The 16,386-nt window shown below is 65.6% G+C and overlaps 1 protein-coding gene across 4 annotated transcripts in view; it reads left to right on the plus strand.

Moving 5' to 3' along the window:
- Nucleotides 1–16,386, plus strand: part of LOC137361406 (NACHT, LRR and PYD domains-containing protein 3-like) — a 73,151-nt gene that overhangs the window by 53,271 nt on the left and 3,494 nt on the right. For all 4 annotated transcript variants that reach the window (XM_068026276.1, XM_068026275.1, XM_068026274.1 and 1 more), the window contains 3 exons: nt 2,580–2,750; nt 6,659–6,829; nt 14,309–14,479. In XM_068026276.1, coding sequence (XP_067882377.1) covers nt 2,580–2,750; nt 6,659–6,829; nt 14,309–14,479 — 513 coding nt within the window. The remainder of the gene's footprint in view (nt 1–2,579; nt 2,751–6,658; nt 6,830–14,308; nt 14,480–16,386) is intronic.

Genomic DNA, 16,386 nt, shown 5'->3' on the forward strand with positions numbered 1-16,386 from the left:
TCTCTCTGCTTCCCCCCTTACTCTCTCGCCGCATCCCCCCTTGCTCTCTCCCAGCCTCCCCCTTATTCTCTTCCCGCTTCCCCCTCGCTCTCTCCCTGCTTCCCCCTCGCTCTCTCCCTGCTTCCCCCTCGCTCTCTCCCAGCTTCCCCCTCGCTCTCTCCCTGCTTCCCCCTCGCTCTCTCCCTGCTTCCCCCTCGCTCTCTCCCTGCTTCCCCCTCGCTCTCTCCCTGCTTCCCCCTCGCTCTCTCCCTGCTTCCCCCTCGCTCTCTCCCTGCTTCCCCCTCGCTCTCTCCCTGCTTCCCCCTCGCTCTCTCCCTGCTTCCCCCTCGCTCTCTCCCTGCTTCCCCCTCGCTCTCTCCCTGCTTCCCCCTCGCTCTCTCCCTGCTTCCCCCTCGCTCTCTCCCTGCTTCCCCCTCGCTCTCTCCCTGCTTCCCCCTCGCTCTCTCCCTGCTTCCCCCTCGCTCTCTCCCTGCTTCCCCCTCGCTCTCTCCCTGCTTCCCCCTCGCTCTCTCCCTGCTTCCCCCTCGCTCTCTCCCTGCTTCCCCCTCGCTCTCTCCCTGCTTCCCCCTCGCTCTCTCCCTGCTTCCCCCTCGCTCTCTCCCTGCTTCCCCCTCGCTCTCTCCCTGCTTCCCCCTCGCTCTCTCCCTGCTTCCCCCTCGCTCTCTCCCTGCTTCCCCCTCGCTCTCTCCCTGCTTCCCCCTCGCTCTCTCCCTGCTTCCCCCTCGCTCTCTCCCTGCTTCCCCCTCGCTCTCTCCCTGCTTCCCCCTCGCTCTCTCCCTGCTTCCCCCTCGCTCTCTCCCTGCTTCCCCCTCGCTCTCTCCCTGCTTCCCCCTCGCTCTCTCCCTGCTTCCCCCTCGCTCTCTCCCTGCTTCCCCCTCGCTCTCTCCCTGCTTCCCCCTCGCTCTCTCCCTGCTTCCCCCTCGCTCTCTCCCTGCTTCCCCCTCGCTCTCTCCCTGCTTCCCCCTCGCTCTCTCCCTGCTTCCCCCTCGCTCTCTCCCTGCTTCCCCCTCGCTCTCTCCCTGCTTCCCCCTCGCTCTCTCCCTGCTTCCCCCTCGCTCTCTCCCTGCTTCCCCCTCGCTCTCTCCCTGCTTCCCCCTCGCTCTCTCCCTGCTTCCCCCTCGCTCTCTCCCTGCTTCCCCCTCGCTCTCTCCCTGCTTCCCCCTCGCTCTCTCCCTGCTTCCCCCTCGCTCTCTCCCTGCTTCCCCCTCGCTCTCTCCCTGCTTCCCCCTCGCTCTCTCCCTGCTTCCCCCTCGCTCTCTCCCTGCTTCCCCCTCGCTCTCTCCCTGCTTCCCCCTCGCTCTCTCCCTGCTTCCCCCTCGCTCTCTCCCTGCTTCCCCCTCGCTCTCTCCCTGCTTCCCCCTCGCTCTCTCCCCGCTTCCCCCCCTCGCTCTCTCGCCGCTTCCCCCCCTCGCTCTCTCGCCGCTTCCCCCCCTCGCTCTCTCGCCGCTTCCCCCCCTCGCTCTCTCGCCGCTTCCCCCCCTCGCTCTCTCGCCGCTTCCCCCCCTCGCTCTCTCGCCGCTTCCCCCCCTCGCTCTCTCGCCGCTTCCCCCCCTCGCTCTCTCGCCGCTTCCCCCCCTCGCTCTCTCGCCGCTTCCCCCCCTCGCTCTCTCGCCGCTTCCCCCCCTCGCTCTCTCGCCGCTTCCCCCCCTCGCTCTCTCGCCGCTTCCCCCCCTCGCTCTCTCGCCGCTTCCCCCCCTCGCTCTCTCGCCGCTTCCCCCCCTCGCTCTCTCGCCGCTTCCCCCCCTCGCTCTCTTGCCGCTTCCCCCCCTCGCTCTCTTGCCGCTTCCCCCCCTCGCTCTCTTGCCGCTTCCCCCCCTCGCTCTCTTGCCGCTTCCCCCCCTCGCTCTCTTGCCGCTTCCCCCCCTCGCTCTCTTGCCGCTTCCCCCCCTCGCTCTCTTGCCGCTTCCCCCCCTCGCTCTCTTGCCGCTTCCCCCCCTCGCTCTCTTGCCGCTTCCCCCCCTCGCTCTCTTGCCGCTTCCCCCCCTCGCTCTCTTGCCGCTTCCCCCCCTCGCTCTCTTGCCGCTTCCCCCCCTCGCTCTCTTGCCGCTTCCCCCCCTCGCTCTCTTGCCGCTTCCCCCCCTCGCTCTCTTGCCGCTTCCCCCCCTCGCTCTCTTGCCGCTTCCCCCCCTCGCTCTCTTGCCGCTTCCCCCCCTCGCTCTCTTGCCGCTTCCCCCCCTCGCTCTCTTGCCGCTTCCCCCCCTCGCTCTCTTGCCGCTTCCCCCCCTCGCTCTCTTGCCGCTTCCCCCCCTCGCTCTCTTCCCGCTTCACCCACTCGCTCTCCTCCCGCTTCACCCACTCGCTCTCCACCCACTCCCCCCCCGCCTCGCTTTCCACCCACTTGCCCCCTTGCTGTCTACCCGCTTCCCCCCCTCTCTCCCCGCTTCCCACCTTTATAATAAATGGCTATCTGACACTGTACGTTACTATTAATATACATTGTGCATTATTATTAGTATCAGTAATGGTGTTATTACTAAGCACTGCATATTACTCTAGTAATAACACCATCAGTAATAATGTTATTAATAAACGCTGGGGATTGACTCTAATTCCTGTTATTTCTCTATCTTTGATCCCAGGCTGGTAGGAAACAATCTCACAGATTCTTGTATCGAAGATCTCGCATCTACTCTCAGTACAAACCGATCACTGACGGATCTGGACCTGAGTTATAATAAACTGGGAGATTCAGGAGTGAAACTACTGTCTGAGGCTCTGAGGAACCCGGACTGTAAAATACAGAAACTGGAGTAAGTGCTAATTATATATTAATTATGTGCAGATAGTGGGCATTAACTGGGGTTTCACTTGAGCACATATAAAGAGACACTTATTGATATTGTGGTGTGTTTGAGTGAGGCGGTGTATGTTTGTAATGCTAAACTCTAAATTAATGTAAGACTGAGTAAAGATTAGCTCCAGTAATATTCTTCACCAACTGGATTTCCAGAGTAGAATATGGTAACAGAGAATGGTCGCCTCAAGGTGAAGGTCGAAGGTTATGAAAAAAAGGCTGCGTTTGCTGACAATGTAACCACTAGGTGGCGCTGCACTGGCACAAGTGTAAATGCAGCCTGCTGCACTAAAACGTCACTGTCTGCGGTGTTCGGGCAGCTGCCAGGACTAAAGATGGCAGTGTTCAAATAATCACAGAAAGGCAACCAAACCCATGGCAGCACACAATCGAGGGGGGAGGGGGGAGAGGGAGGGGTGAGGCAGTGGGCGGCCAGAGTGAGGATAGTGGGTGAGGAGCGGGGGGGGAGTGGGGAAGGAGAACGAAGAGGGGTGGGGAGAGGGGAGCGAAGAGGGGAGTGGGGAGCGAGTGGTCAGGGGAGTGAGCGGGGGGAAGCAGGGAGTGAGTGGCCTGCAGTCAGTGGCCGGGGGCTGGGGAGGAGGAGTGCACACTCGCATCCACTGCCACCATGTTCTGCAGGCTGCTCTCCCCCCGCTTTCCCCCCCTCGCTCTCCCCCGGCTTCCCCCCCTCGCTCTCTCCCCGGCTTTCCCCCCTCGCTCTCTCCCCGGCTTCCCCCCCCTCGCTCTCTCCCCGGCTTCCCCCCCCCCTCGCTCTCTCACCGGCTTCCCCCCCCCTCACTCTCTCACCGGTTTCCCCCCCCTCGCTCTCTCACCGGCTTCCCCCCCCTCGCTCTCTCACCGGCTTCCCCCCCCCTCGCTCTCTCACCGGCTTCCCCCCCCTCGCTCTCTCACCGGCTTCCCCCCCCCTCGCTCTCTCACCGGCTTCCCCCCCCTCGCTCTCTCACCGGCTTCCCCCCCCTCGCTCTCTCACCGGCTTCCCCCCCCTCGCTCTCTCCCCGCTTCCCCCCCTCGCTCTCTCCCCGCTTCCCCCCCTCGCTCTCTCCCCGCTTCCCCCCCTCGCTCTCTCCCCGCTTCCCCCCCTCGCTCTCTCCCCGCTTCCCCCCCTCGCTCTCTCCCCGCTTCCCCCCCTCGCTCTCTCCCCGCTTCCCCCCCTCGCTCTCCCCTCGCTCTCCCCTCGCTTCCCCCCCTCGCTCTCCCCTCGCTTCCCCCCCTCGCTCTCTCCTCGCTTCCCCCCCCTCGCTTCCCCCCGCTTCCCTCCCTCGCTCTCTCCCCGCATCCCCCCCTCGCCCTCTCCCCGCTTACCCCCCCCTTGCTCTCTCCCTGCTTCCCCCCCTCGCTCTCTCCCCGGCTTCCCCCCCCCCTTGCTCTCTCCCTGCTTCCCCCCCTCGCTCTCTCACCGGCTTCCCCCCCCTCGCTCTCTCACCGGCTTCCCCCCCCTCGCTCTCTCACCGGCTTCCCCCCCCTCGCTCTCTCACCGGCTTCCCCCCCCTCGCTCTCTCACCGGCTTCCCCCCCCTCGCTCTCTCACCGGCTTCCCCCCCCTCGCTCTCTCACCGGCTTCCCCCCCCTCGCTCTCTCACCGGCTTCCCCCCCCTCGCTCTCTCACCGGCTTCCCCCCCCTCGCTCTCTCACCGGCTTCCCCCCCCTCGCTCTCTCACCGGCTTCCCCCCCCTCGCTCTCTCACCGGCTTCCCCCCCCTCGCTCTCTCACCGGCTTCCCCCCCCTCGCTCTCTCACCGGCTTCCCCCCCCCTCGCTCTCTCACCGGCTTCCCCCCCCTCGCTCTCTCACCGGCTTCCCCCCCTCGCTCTCTCACCGGCTTCCCCCCCCTCGCTCTCTCACCGGCTTCCCCCCCCTCGCTCTCTCACCGGCTTCCCCCCCCTCGCTCTCTCACCGGCTTCCCCCCCCTCGCTCTCTCACCGGCTTCCCCCCCCTTGCTCTCTCAACGGCTTCCCCCCCCTCGCTCTCTCCCCGCTTCCCCCCCTCGCTCTCCCCTCGCTCTCTCCCCTCTTCCCCCACCTCGGTCTCTCCCCGCTTCCCCCCCCCCCCCCCCGCTCTCTCCCTGCTCCCCCCCTCGCTCTCCCTGCTTCCCCCCCTTACTCTCTCCCCGCATCCCCCCTTACTCTCTCCCCGCATCCCCCCTTGCTCTCTCCCTGCCTCCCTCTTGCTCTCCCTGCCTCCCCCCTTACTTTCTCCCCGCTTCCCCCTGTCGCTCTCTTCCCGCTTCCCCCACCCTGCTCTCTCCCCACCTCTCCCCTGCGCTCTTCCAGCTTTGCCCCTCCCCCTGCTTCCCCCCATTCCCTGCTTCCCTCGCTCTCTCCCCGCCTCCCCCTCGCTCTCCCCCCGCTTCCCCCTCTCGCTCACCCCCCGCTTCCCCCTCTCGCTCACCCCCCGCTTCCCCCTCTCGCTCACCCCCCGCTTCCCCCTCTCGCTCACCCCCCGCTTCCCCCTCTCGCTCACCCCTCGCTTCCCCCTTCACTCTCCCCCAGCTTCCGCCCTCGGTCTCTCCCCACTTCCGCCCTCAGTCTCTCCCCACTTCCGCCCTCGGTCTCTCCCCACTTCCGCCCTCGGTCTCTCCCCACTTCCGCCCTCGGTCTCTCCCCGCTTCCGCCCTCGGTCTCTCCCTGCTTCCCCCCGCTCTCTCCCTGCTTCCCCCCGCTCTCTCCCTGCTTCCCCCCGCTCTCTCCCTGCTTCCCCCCGCTCTCTCCCTGCTTCCCCCCGCTCTCTCCCTGCTTCCCCCCGCTCTCTCCCTGCTTCCCCCCACTCTCTCCCTGCTTCCCCCCGCTCTCTCCCTGCTTCCCCCACGCTCTCTTCCCGCTTCTTCCACCCCGCCCTCTCCCCACCTCCCCCCCCTTGCTTGCTCCCCGCTTCCCCCTCGCTCTCTCCCTGTTGCCCCCCCCTCGCTCTCTCCCGCTTCCCCCACCCTGCTCTCTCCCTGCTTCCCCCCTCGCTCTCTCCCGCTTCCCCCACCCTGCTCTCTCCCCGCTTCCCTCCTCGCTCTCTCCCCGCTTCTCCCACCCTGCACTCTCCCCACCTCTCCCCTCGCTTCCCCCACCCTGCTCTCTGCCCGCTTCCCCCCTCGCTCTCTGCCCGCTTTCCCCCTCGCTCTCTGCCCGCTTTCCCCCTCGCTCTCTGCCCGCTTCCCCCCTCGCTCTCTGCCCGCTTCCCCCCTCGCTCTCTGCGCGCTTCCCCCCTCGCTCTCTGCCCGCTTCCCCCCTCGCTCTCTGCCCGCTTCCCCCTCGCTCTCTGCCCGCTTCCCCCCTCGCTCTCTGCCCGCTTCCCCCCTCGCTCTCTGCCCGCTTCCCCCCTCGCTCTCTGCCCGCTTCCCCCCTCGCTCTCTGCCCGCTTCCCCCCTCGCTCTCTGCCCGCTTCCCCCCTCGCTCTCTGCCCGCTTCCCCCTCGCTCTCTGCCCGCTTCCCCCTCGCTCTCTTCCCGCTTCCCCCTCGCTCTCTTCCCGCTTCCCCCTCGCTCTCTTCCCACTTCCCCCTCGCTCTCTTTCCGCTTCCCCCTCCTCGCTCTCATCTTGCTTCCCCCCCCCACTCTCATCTTGCTACGCCCCCCGCTCTCATCTCGCTTCCCCCCCCCACCCCGCTCTCTTTCCGCTTCCCCCACCCCGCTTTCTTTCCGCTTCCCCCCCTTCATAATAACTGGGTATCTGACACTACGTTACTATTAATATCAGTAATAGTGTTATTAATAAACATTGTGCATTATTATCAGTATCAGCAATGGTGTTATTACTAAGCACGACATATTACTCTAGTAATAACACCATCAGTAACAATGTTATTAATAAATACTGGGGATTTACTCTAATTCCTGTTATTTCTCCATCTTTGATCCCAGGCTAGAAAATAACAAACTCACAGATTCTTGTATCGAAGATCTCACCTCCGCTCTCAGTACAAACTGGTCACTGACGGATCTGGACCTGAGTTATAATAAACTGGGAGATTCAGGAGTGAAACTACTGTCTGAGGCTCTGAGGAACCCGGACTGTAAAATACAGAGACTGCAGTAAGTGCTAATTGTATATTAATTATGTGCAGATAGTGGGCAGTAACTGGGGTTTCACTTGAGCACATATAAAGAGGCACTTATTGATAATGTGGTGTGGTTGAGTGAGGAGATGTATGTTTGTAATGCTAAACTCTAAATTAATGTAAGACTGAGTAAAGATTAGCTCCAGTAATATTCTTCACCAACTGGATTTCCAGAGTAGAATATGGTAACAGAGAATGGTCGCCTCATAGTGAAGGTCAAAGGTTATGAAAAAAAGGCTGCGTTTGCTGACAATGTAACCACTAGGTGGCGCTGCCCTGGCACATGTGTAAACACAGCCTGCTGCACTGAAACGTCACTGTCTGCGGTGTTCGGGTAACTGCCAGGATTAAAGATGGCGCTGTTCAAATAATCACAGAAAGGCAACCGAAACCCATGGCAGCACACAATCGCTGGACAGGCAGTGGTGTGTGGCGGGGGGATGTGAGGGGGGAGTGGGGAGAAGGAGGGGTGGGGCAGTGGGCGACCAGAGTGAGGATGGTGGGTGAGGAGTGGGGGGTAGTGGGGAAGGAGAACGAAGAGGGGAGCGAAGAGGGGGGGTGGGGAGTGAGTGGTGGGGGAGAGAGCGGCAGGAAGCAGGGAGTGAGTGGCTTGCAGTCAGTGGCCGGGGGCTGGGGAGGAGGAGTGCACACTCATACCCGCCGCCACCAAGTTCTTCAGGCTGCTCTCCCCCCGCTTCCCCCCTTGTTCTCCCCCGCTTACCCCTCGCTCTCTCCCCGCTTCCCCCCTCGCTCTCCCCCTGCTTCCCCCCCCCTCGCTCTCTTCCCGCTTCCCCCCTCGCTCTCTTCCCGCTTCCCCCCTCGCTCTCTTCCCGCTTCCCCCCTCGCTCTCCCCCGCTTCCCCCCTCGCTCACCCCCCGCTTCCCCCCTCGCTCACCCCCCGCTTCCCCCCTCGCTCACCCCCCGCTTCCCCCCTCGCTCACCCCCCGCTTCCCCCCTCGCTCACCCCCCGCTTCCCCCCTCGCTCACCCCCCGCTTCCCCCCTCGCTCACCCCCCGCTTCCCCCCTCGCTCACCCCCCGCTTCCCCCCTCGCTCACCCCCCGCTTCCCCCCTCGCTCACCCCCCGCTTCCCCCCTCGCTCACCCCCCGCTTCCCCCCTCGCTCACCCCCCGCTTCCCCCCTCGCTCTCTCCCCGCTTCCCCCCTCGCTCACCCCCTCACTCAATCCCGCTTCCCCCCTCGCTCTCTCCTCGCTTCCCCCCCTCGCTCTCTCCCCGCTTCCCCCCCTCGCTCTCTCCCCGCTTCCCCCCCTCGCTCTCTCCCCGCTTCCCCCCCTCGCTCTCTCCCCGCTTCCCCCCCTCGCTCTCTCCCCGCTTCCCCCCCTCGCTCTCTCCCCGCTTCCCCCCCTCGCTCTCTCCCCGCTTCCCCCCCTCGCTCTCTCCCCGCTTCCCCCCCTCGCTCTCTCCCCGCTTCCCCCCCTCGCTCTCTCCCCGCTTCCCCCCCTCGCTCTCTCCCCGCTTCCCCCCCTCGCTCTCTCCCCGCTTCCCCCCCTCGCTCTCTCCCCGCTTCCCCCCCTCGCTCTCTCCCCGCTTCCCCCCCTCGCTCTCTCCCCGCTTCCCCCCCTCGCTCTCTCCCCGCTTCCCCCCCTCGCTCTCTCCCCGCTTCCCCCCCTCGCTCTCTCCCCGCTTCCCCCCCTCGCTCTCTCCCCGCTTCCCCCCCTCGCTCTCTCCCCGCTTCCCCCCCTCGCTCTCTCCCCGCTTCCCCCCCTCGCTCTCTCCCCGCTTCCCCCCCTCGCTCTCTCCCCGCTTCCCCCCCTCGCTCTCTCCCCGCTTCCCCCCCTCGCTCTCTCCCCGCTTCCCCCCCTCGCTCTCTCCCCGCTTCCCCCCCTCGCTCTCTCCCCGCTTCCCCCCCTCGCTCTCTCCCCGCTTCCCCCCCTCGCTCTCTCCCCGCTTCCCCCCCTCGCTCTCTCCCCGCTTCCCCCCCTCGCTCTCTCCCCGCTTCCCCCCCTCGCTCTCTCCCCGCTTCCCCCCCTCGCTCTCTCCCCGCTTCCCCCCCTCGCTCTCTCCCCGCTTCCCCCCCTCGCTCTCTCCCCGCTTCCCCCCCTCGCTCTCTCCCCGCTTCCCCCCCTCGCTCTCTCCCCGCTTCCCCCCCTCGCTCTCTCCCCGCTTCCCCCCCTCGCTCTCTCCCCGCTTCCCCCCCTCGCTCTCTCCCCGCTTCCCCCCCTCGCTCTCTCCCCGCTTCCCCCCCTCGCTCTCTCCCCGCTTCCCCCCCTCGCTCTCTCCCCGCTTCCCCCCCTCGCTCTCTCCCCGCTTCCCCCCCTCGCTCTCTCCCCGCTTCCCCCCCTCGCTCTCTCCCCGCTTCCCCCCCTCGCTCTCTCCCCGCTTCCCCCCCTCGCTCTCTCCCCGCTTCCCCCCCTCGCTCTCTCCCCGCTTCCCCCCCTCGCTCTCTCCCCGCTTCCCCCCCTCGCTCTCTCCCCGCTTCCCCCCCTCGCTCTCTCCCCGCTTCCCCCCCTCGCTCTCTCCCCGCTTCCCCCCCTCGCTCTCTCCCCGCTTCCCCCCCTCGCTCTCTCCCCGCTTCCCCCCCTCGCTCTCTCCCCGCTTCCCCCCCTCGCTCTCTCCCCGCTTCCCCCCCTCGCTCTCTCCCCGCTTCCCCCCCTCGCTCTCTCCCCGCTTCCCCCCCTCGCTCTCTCCCCGCTTCCCCCCCTCGCTCTCTCCCCGCTTCCCCCCCTCGCTCTCTCCCCGCTTCCCCCCCTCGCTCTCTCCCCGCTTCCCCCCCTCGCTCTCTCCCCGCTTCCCCCCCTCGCTCTCTCCCCGCTTCCCCCCCTCGCTCTCTCCCCGCTTCCCCCCCTCGCTCTCTCCCCGCTTCCCCCCCTCGCTCTCTCCCCGCTTCCCCCCCTCGCTCTCTCCCCGCTTCCCCCCCTCGCTCTCTCCCCGCTTCCCCCCCTCGCTCTCTCCCCGCTTCCCCCCCTCGCTCTCTCCCCGCTTCCCCCCCTCGCTCTCTCCCCGCTTCCCCCCCTCGCTCTCTCCCCGCTTCCCCCCCTCGCTCTCTCCCCGCTTCCCCCCCTCGCTCTCTCCCCGCTTCCCCCCCTCGCTCTCTCCCCGCTTCCCCCCCTCGCTCTCTCCCCGCTTCCCCCCCTCGCTCTCTCCCCGCTTCCCCCCCTCGCTCTCTCCCCGCTTCCCCCCCTCGCTCTCTCCCCGCTTCCCCCCCTCGCTCTCTCCCCGCTTCCCCCCCTCGCTCTCTCCCCGCTTCCCCCCCTCGCTCTCTCCCCGCTTCCCCCCCTCGCTCTCTCCCCGCTTCCCCCCCTCGCTCTCTCCCCGCTTCCCCCCCTCGCTCTCTCCCCGCTTCCCCCCCTCGCTCTCTCCCCGCTTCCCCCCCTCGCTCTCTCCCCGCTTCCCCCCCTCGCTCTCTCCCCGCTTCCCCCCCTCGCTCTCTCCCCGCTTCCCCCCCTCGCTCTCTCCCCGCTTCCCCCCCTCGCTCTCTCCCCGCTTCCCCCCCTCGCTCTCTCCCCGCTTCCCCCCCTCGCTCTCTCCCCGCTTCCCCCCCTCGCTCTCTCCCCGCTTCCCCCCCTCGCTCTCTCCCCGCTTCCCCCCCTCGCTCTCTCCCCGCTTCCCCCCCTCGCTCTCTCCCCGCTTCCCCCCCTCGCTCTCTCCCCGCTTCCCCCCCTCGCTCTCTCCCCGCTTCCCCCCCTCGCTCTCTCCCCGCTTCCCCCCCTCGCTCTCTCCCCGCTTCCCCCCCTCGCTCTCTCCCCGCTTCCCCCCCTCGCTCTCTCCCCGCTTCCCCCCCTCGCTCTCTCCCCGCTTCCCCCCCTCGCTCTCTCCCCGCTTCCCCCCCTCGCTCTCTCCCCGCTTCCCCCCCTCGCTCTCTCCCCGCTTCCCCCCCTCGCTCTCTCCCCGCTTCCCCCCCTCGCTCTCTCCCCGCTTCCCCCCCTCGCTCTCTCCCCGCTTCCCCCCCTCGCTCTCTCCCCGCTTCCCCCCCTCGCTCTCTCCCCGCTTCCCCCCCTCGCTCTCTCCCCGCTTCCCCCCCTCGCTCTCTCCCCGCTTCCCCCCCTCGCTCTCTCCCCGCTTCCCCCCCTCGCTCTCTCCCCGCTTCCCCCCCTCGCTCTCTCCCCGCTTCCCCCCCTCGCTCTCTCCCCGCTTCCCCCCCTCGCTCTCTCCCCGCTTCCCCCCCTCGCTCTCTCCCCGCTTCCCCCCCTCGCTCTCTCCCCGCTTCCCCCCCTCGCTCTCTCCCCGCTTCCCCCCCTCGCTCTCTCCCCGCTTCCCCCCCTCGCTCTCTCCCCGCTTCCCCCCCTCGCTCTCTCCCCGCTTCCCCCCCTCGCTCTCTCCCCGCTTCCCCCCCTCGCTCTCTCCCCGCTTCCCCCCCTCGCTCTCTCCCCGCTTCCCCCCCTCGCTCTCTCCCCGCTTCCCCCCCTCGCTCTCTCCCCGCTTCCCCCCCTCGCTCTCTCCCCGCTTCCCCCCCTCGCTCTCTCCCCGCTTCCCCCCCTCGCTCTCTCCCCGCTTCCCCCCCTCGCTCTCTCCCCGCTTCCCCCCCTCGCTCTCTCCCCGCTTCCCCCCCTCGCTCTCTCCCCGCTTCCCCCCCTCGCTCTCTCCCCGCTTCCCCCCCTCGCTCTCTCCCCGCTTCCCCCCCTCGCTCTCTCCCCGCTTCCCCCCCTCGCTCTCTCCCCGCTTCCCCCCCTCGCTCTCTCCCCGCTTCCCCCCCTCGCTCTCTCCCCGCTTCCCCCCCTCGCTCTCTCCCCGCTTCCCCCCCTCGCTCTCTCCCCGCTTCCCCCCCTCGCTCTCTCCCCGCTTCCCCCCCTCGCTCTCTCCCCGCTTCCCCCCCTCGCTCTCTCCCCGCTTCCCCCCCTCGCTCTCTCCCCGCTTCCCCCCCTCGCTCTCTCCCCGCTTCCCCCCCTCGCTCTCTCCCCGCTTCCCCCCCTCGCTCTCTCCCCGCTTCCCCCCCTCGCTCTCTCCCCGCTTCCCCCCCTCGCTCTCTCCCCGCTTCCCCCCCTCGCTCTCTCCCCGCTTCCCCCCCTCGCTCTCTCCCCGCTTCCCCCCCTCGCTCTCTCCCCGCTTCCCCCCCTCGCTCTCTCCCCGCTTCCCCCCCTCGCTCTCTCCCCGCTTCCCCCCCTCGCTCTCTCCCCGCTTCCCCCCCTCGCTCTCTCCCCGCTTCCCCCCCTCGCTCTCTCCCCGCTTCCCCCCCTCGCTCTCTCCCCGCTTCCCCCCCTCGCTCTCTCCCCGCTTCCCCCCCTCGCTCTCTCCCCGCTTCCCCCCCTCGCTCTCTCCCCGCTTCCCCCCCTCGCTCTCTCCCCGCTTCCCCCCCTCGCTCTCTCCCCGCTTCCCCCCCTCGCTCTCTCCCCGCTTCCCCCCCTCGCTCTCTCCCCGCTTCCCCCCCTCGCTCTCTCCCCGCTTCCCCCCCTCGCTCTCTCCCCGCTTCCCCCCCTCGCTCTCTCCCCGCTTCCCCCCCTCGCTCTCTCCCCGCTTCCCCCCCTCGCTCTCTCCCCGCTTCCCCCCCTCGCTCTCTCCCCGCTTCCCCCCCTCGCTCTCTCCCCGCTTCCCCCCCTCGCTCTCTCCCCGCTTCCCCCCCTCGCTCTCTCCCCGCTTCCCCCCCTCGCTCTCTCCCCGCTTCCCCCCCTCGCTCTCTCCCCGCTTCCCCCCCTCGCTCTCTCCCCGCTTCCCCCCCTCGCTCTCTCCCCGCTTCCCCCCCTCGCTCTCTCCCCGCTTCCCCCCCTCGCTCTCTCCCCGCTTCCCCCCCTCGCTCTCTCCCCGCTTCCCCCCCTCGCTCTCTCCCCGCTTCCCCCCCTCGCTCTCTCCCCGCTTCCCCCCCTCGCTCTCTCCCCGCTTCCCCCCCTCGCTCTCTCCCCGCTTCCCCCCCTCGCTCTCTCCCCGCTTCCCCCCCTCGCTCTCTCCCCGCTTCCCCCCCTCGCTCTCTCCCCGCTTCCCCCCCTCGCTCTCTCCCCGCTTCCCCCCCTCGCTCTCTCCCCGCTTCCCCCCCTCGCTCTCTCCCCGCTTCCCCCCCTCGCTCTCTCCCCGCTTCCCCCCCTCGCTCTCTCCCCGCTTCCCCCCCTCGCTCTCTCCCCGCTTCCCCCCCTCGCTCTCTCCCCGCTTCCCCCCCTCGCTCTCTCCCCGCTTCCCCCCCTCGCTCTCTCCCCGCTTCCCCCCCTCGCTCTCTCCCCGCTTCCCCCCCTCGCTCTCTCCCCGCTTCCCCCCCTCGCTCTCTCCCCGCTTCCCCCCCTCGCTCTCTCCCCGCTTCCCCCCCTCGCTCTCTCCCCGCTTCCCCCCCTCGCTCTCTCCCCGCTTCCCCCCCTCGCTCTCTCCCCGCTTCCCCCCCTCGCTCTCTCCCCGCTTCCCCCCCTCGCTCTCTCCCCGCTTCCCCCCCTCGCTCTCTCCCCGCTTCCCCCCCTCGCTCTCTCCCCGCTTCCCCCCCTCGCTCTCTCCCCGCTTCCCCCCCTCGCTCTCTCCCCGCTTCCCCCCCTCGCTCTCTCCCCGCTTCCCCCCCTCGCTCTCTCCCCGCTTCCCCCCCTCGCTCTCTCCCCGCTTCCCCCCCTCGCTCTCTCCCCGCTTCCCCCCCTCGCTCTCTCCCCGCTTCCCCCCCTCGCTCTCTCCCCGCTTCCCCCCCTCGCTCTCTCCCCGCTTCCCCCCCTCGCTCTCTCCCCGCTTCCCCCCCTCGCTCTCTCCCCGCTTCCCCCCCTCGCTCTCTCCCCGCTTCCCCCCCTCGCTCTCTCCCCGCTTCCCCCCCTCGCTCTCTCCCCGCTTCCCCCCCTCGCTCTCTCCCCGCTTCCCCCCCTCGCTCTCTCCCCGCTTCCCCCCCTCGCTCTCTCCCCGCTTCCCCCCCTCGCTCTCTCCCCGCTTCCCCCCCTCGCTCTCTCCCCGCTTCCCCCCCTCGCTCTCTCCCCGCTTCCCCCCCTCGCTCTCTCCCCGCTTCCCCCTCCTCGCTCTCTGACCGCTTCCCCCTCCTCGCTCTCTTACCGCTTCCCCCTCCTCGCTCTCTTACCGCTTCCCCCTCCTCGCTCTCATCTTGCTTCCCCCCCCTCGCTCTCATCTTGCTACCTCCCCTCGCTCTCATCTTGCTACCTCCCCGCTCTCATCTCGCTTTCCCCCTCGCTCTCTTCCTGCTTTCCCCCTCGCTCTCTTCCCGCTTCCCCCTCTCTCTCTCCCCGCTTCCTCCCCTCGCTCTCTTCCCGCTTCCCCCTCTCTCTCTTCCCGCTTCCCCCCTCGCTCTCATCTCGCTTCCCCCCCCCCCCGCTCTCTTTCTGCTTCCCCCACCCCGCTTTCTTCCCGCTTCCCCCCCTCGCTCTCTTCCTGCTTCCCCCCTTTATAATAATTGGGTATCTGACACTACGTTACTATTAATATCAGTGATAGTGTTATTAATATACATTGTGCATTATTATTAGTATCAGCAATAGTGTTATTACTAAGCACTGCATGTTACTCTAGTAATAACAGCATCAGTAATAATGTTATTCGTAAACACTAGGGATTTACTCTAATTCCTGTTATTTCTCCATCTTTGATCCCAGGCTGGAAAATAACAATCTCACAGCTTCTTGTATCGAAGTTCTCGCCTCCGCTGTCAGTACAAACCGGTCACTGACGGATCTGGACCTGAGTGATAATAAACTGGGAGATTCAGGAGTGAAACAACTTTCTGAGGCTCTGAGGAACCCGGACTGTAAAATGCAGGATCTGTGGTAAGTGCTAATTGCATATTAATTCTGTTTAGATAGTGGGCAGTAACTGGGGTTTCACTTGAGCTCCTATGAAGAGACACTTATCAATACTGTGGTGTGGTTGAGTGAGGAGGTGTCTGTTTGTAATGCTAAACTCTAAACTAATGTAAGACTGAATAAAGATTAACTCCAGTAATATTCTTCACCAACTGGCTTTCCAGAGTAGAATATGGGAACACAGAATGGTTGCCTCAAGGTGAAGGTCGAAGGTAATGAAAAAAAGGCTGCGTTTGCTGACAATGTAACCACTAGGTGGCGCTGCACTGGCACAAGTGTAAATACAGCCTGCTGCACTGAAACGTCGATGTCTGCGGTGTTCGGGTAGCTGCCAGGACTAAATATGGCGCTGCTCAAATAATCACAGAAAGGCAACCAAACCCATGGCAGCACACACGTGCCAACCAGTCCTGGCAATGCGGAATGCCACACACGTGCAGAGAGTAGGAGCCTGTTTGCACATGTGTACAGCTCGGTGTAGTCTGATGATGTCAGGCTGCTCAATTCAACACAAAACAAAAACAATCGAACCCGAACTGCCTCACCCCTCAATAGCAGTGATCACCAGTTCCACCCCCTGTCAAATACACCACTCCCTCCCGCGATTGCCGCTTCTCTTTCCCGCTCCCTCCCACACACATCTTCCTGCCACTCCCGACTTCTTGCCACTCCATTTCACCATTCTCTCCCGTACCCGTCTGCTCGCTGTTCCCTCCCGCTGCTCGATCCCCACCTCACCACCCAGAGAAGCAGCGGGGATGCTGGGGCTGCGTGTGTGGGTGACAGAAGTGAGTACGGCAGGAAGCGAGTGGCGGGATGGAGCAGCAGAGGTGGCCGGGGCAGTTGGAGGGTGTGGGTGGGGATTTAGTAGCGAGGCAGGATGGAGCAGTGAAGAGTCGGGAGTGGAGAGCAGGCGGGCACGGGAGAGAACAGTGGGAGAGAGTGAGGAAGAGAAGCAGCGACTGAGGTGTGACGGCGGGAGGGAGCGGGGTACTGTTGGAGGGAGAGAGATTGTGAACACGGCCACTGAGGGGTGAAGCAACACTCGGACATTATTACGTCTGATGTCATTACGTGGTGACGTTGACACACACGTGCACAGACCCATACTGGCAAGCTGGCCACTAATAACAGACAAAAATCTACAATCCTCGCAGCAATGATCAGAAATAGCCGAAAGCAAGTGTAAATTGTTGGGCTTTGATTACCCTCCGATGTTCTCGGAATCTGAACCATATGACCAGGTTAGGTGAAAGTGATTGTTCTTGATATCGAGGCAGCATTTGACCGAGTGGGACATCAAGGAGCCCGAGGCAAATTGAAGTTAGTGGGAATCAGGGGGAAAACTCTCCACTGGTTGGTGTTATGAGCGAGGATGGAGGAGTGCACTGTCTTTCTCTAGTTCCACTTCTCCACAGGTCACAACATATATTTAAATGTTTTACCCAGTTACCGATACAGACAATTATATACTTCATCTATTTCAGTTTCTGAATAAAAATCTACCAACCAAGTTTCTTTAATAATAAACAAAATTATTAATTTATTATAAAACAAGACTCATTTCATAAAGATGCAAAGGTTATTAACACACAGGTTGAAATGGGAAAGTATAAATATATTCCCTTCGAACATCAACACTTACAAGTTTCACACCATTTAAAAAACACTCTGCTTTTCTATTTTTACAACCAAAGTGAATAACTTTACACTTCCCTACATTATATTCCATCTATCATTCTCAACTGCTCAGATACTGAAGTAGTCCATGTCCCCATGAGGCCAGACCTGGACAACATCCAGGCTTGGGCTGATAAGTGCTAAGTAACATTCATGCCAAACAAGTGCCAGGCAATGCCCATCTCCAACAA

This window comes from Heterodontus francisci, unplaced genomic scaffold (assembly GCF_036365525.1).
Source record: "Heterodontus francisci isolate sHetFra1 unplaced genomic scaffold, sHetFra1.hap1 HAP1_SCAFFOLD_940, whole genome shotgun sequence".
NCBI classification, from domain to species: Eukaryota; Metazoa; Chordata; class Chondrichthyes; order Heterodontiformes; family Heterodontidae; genus Heterodontus; species Heterodontus francisci.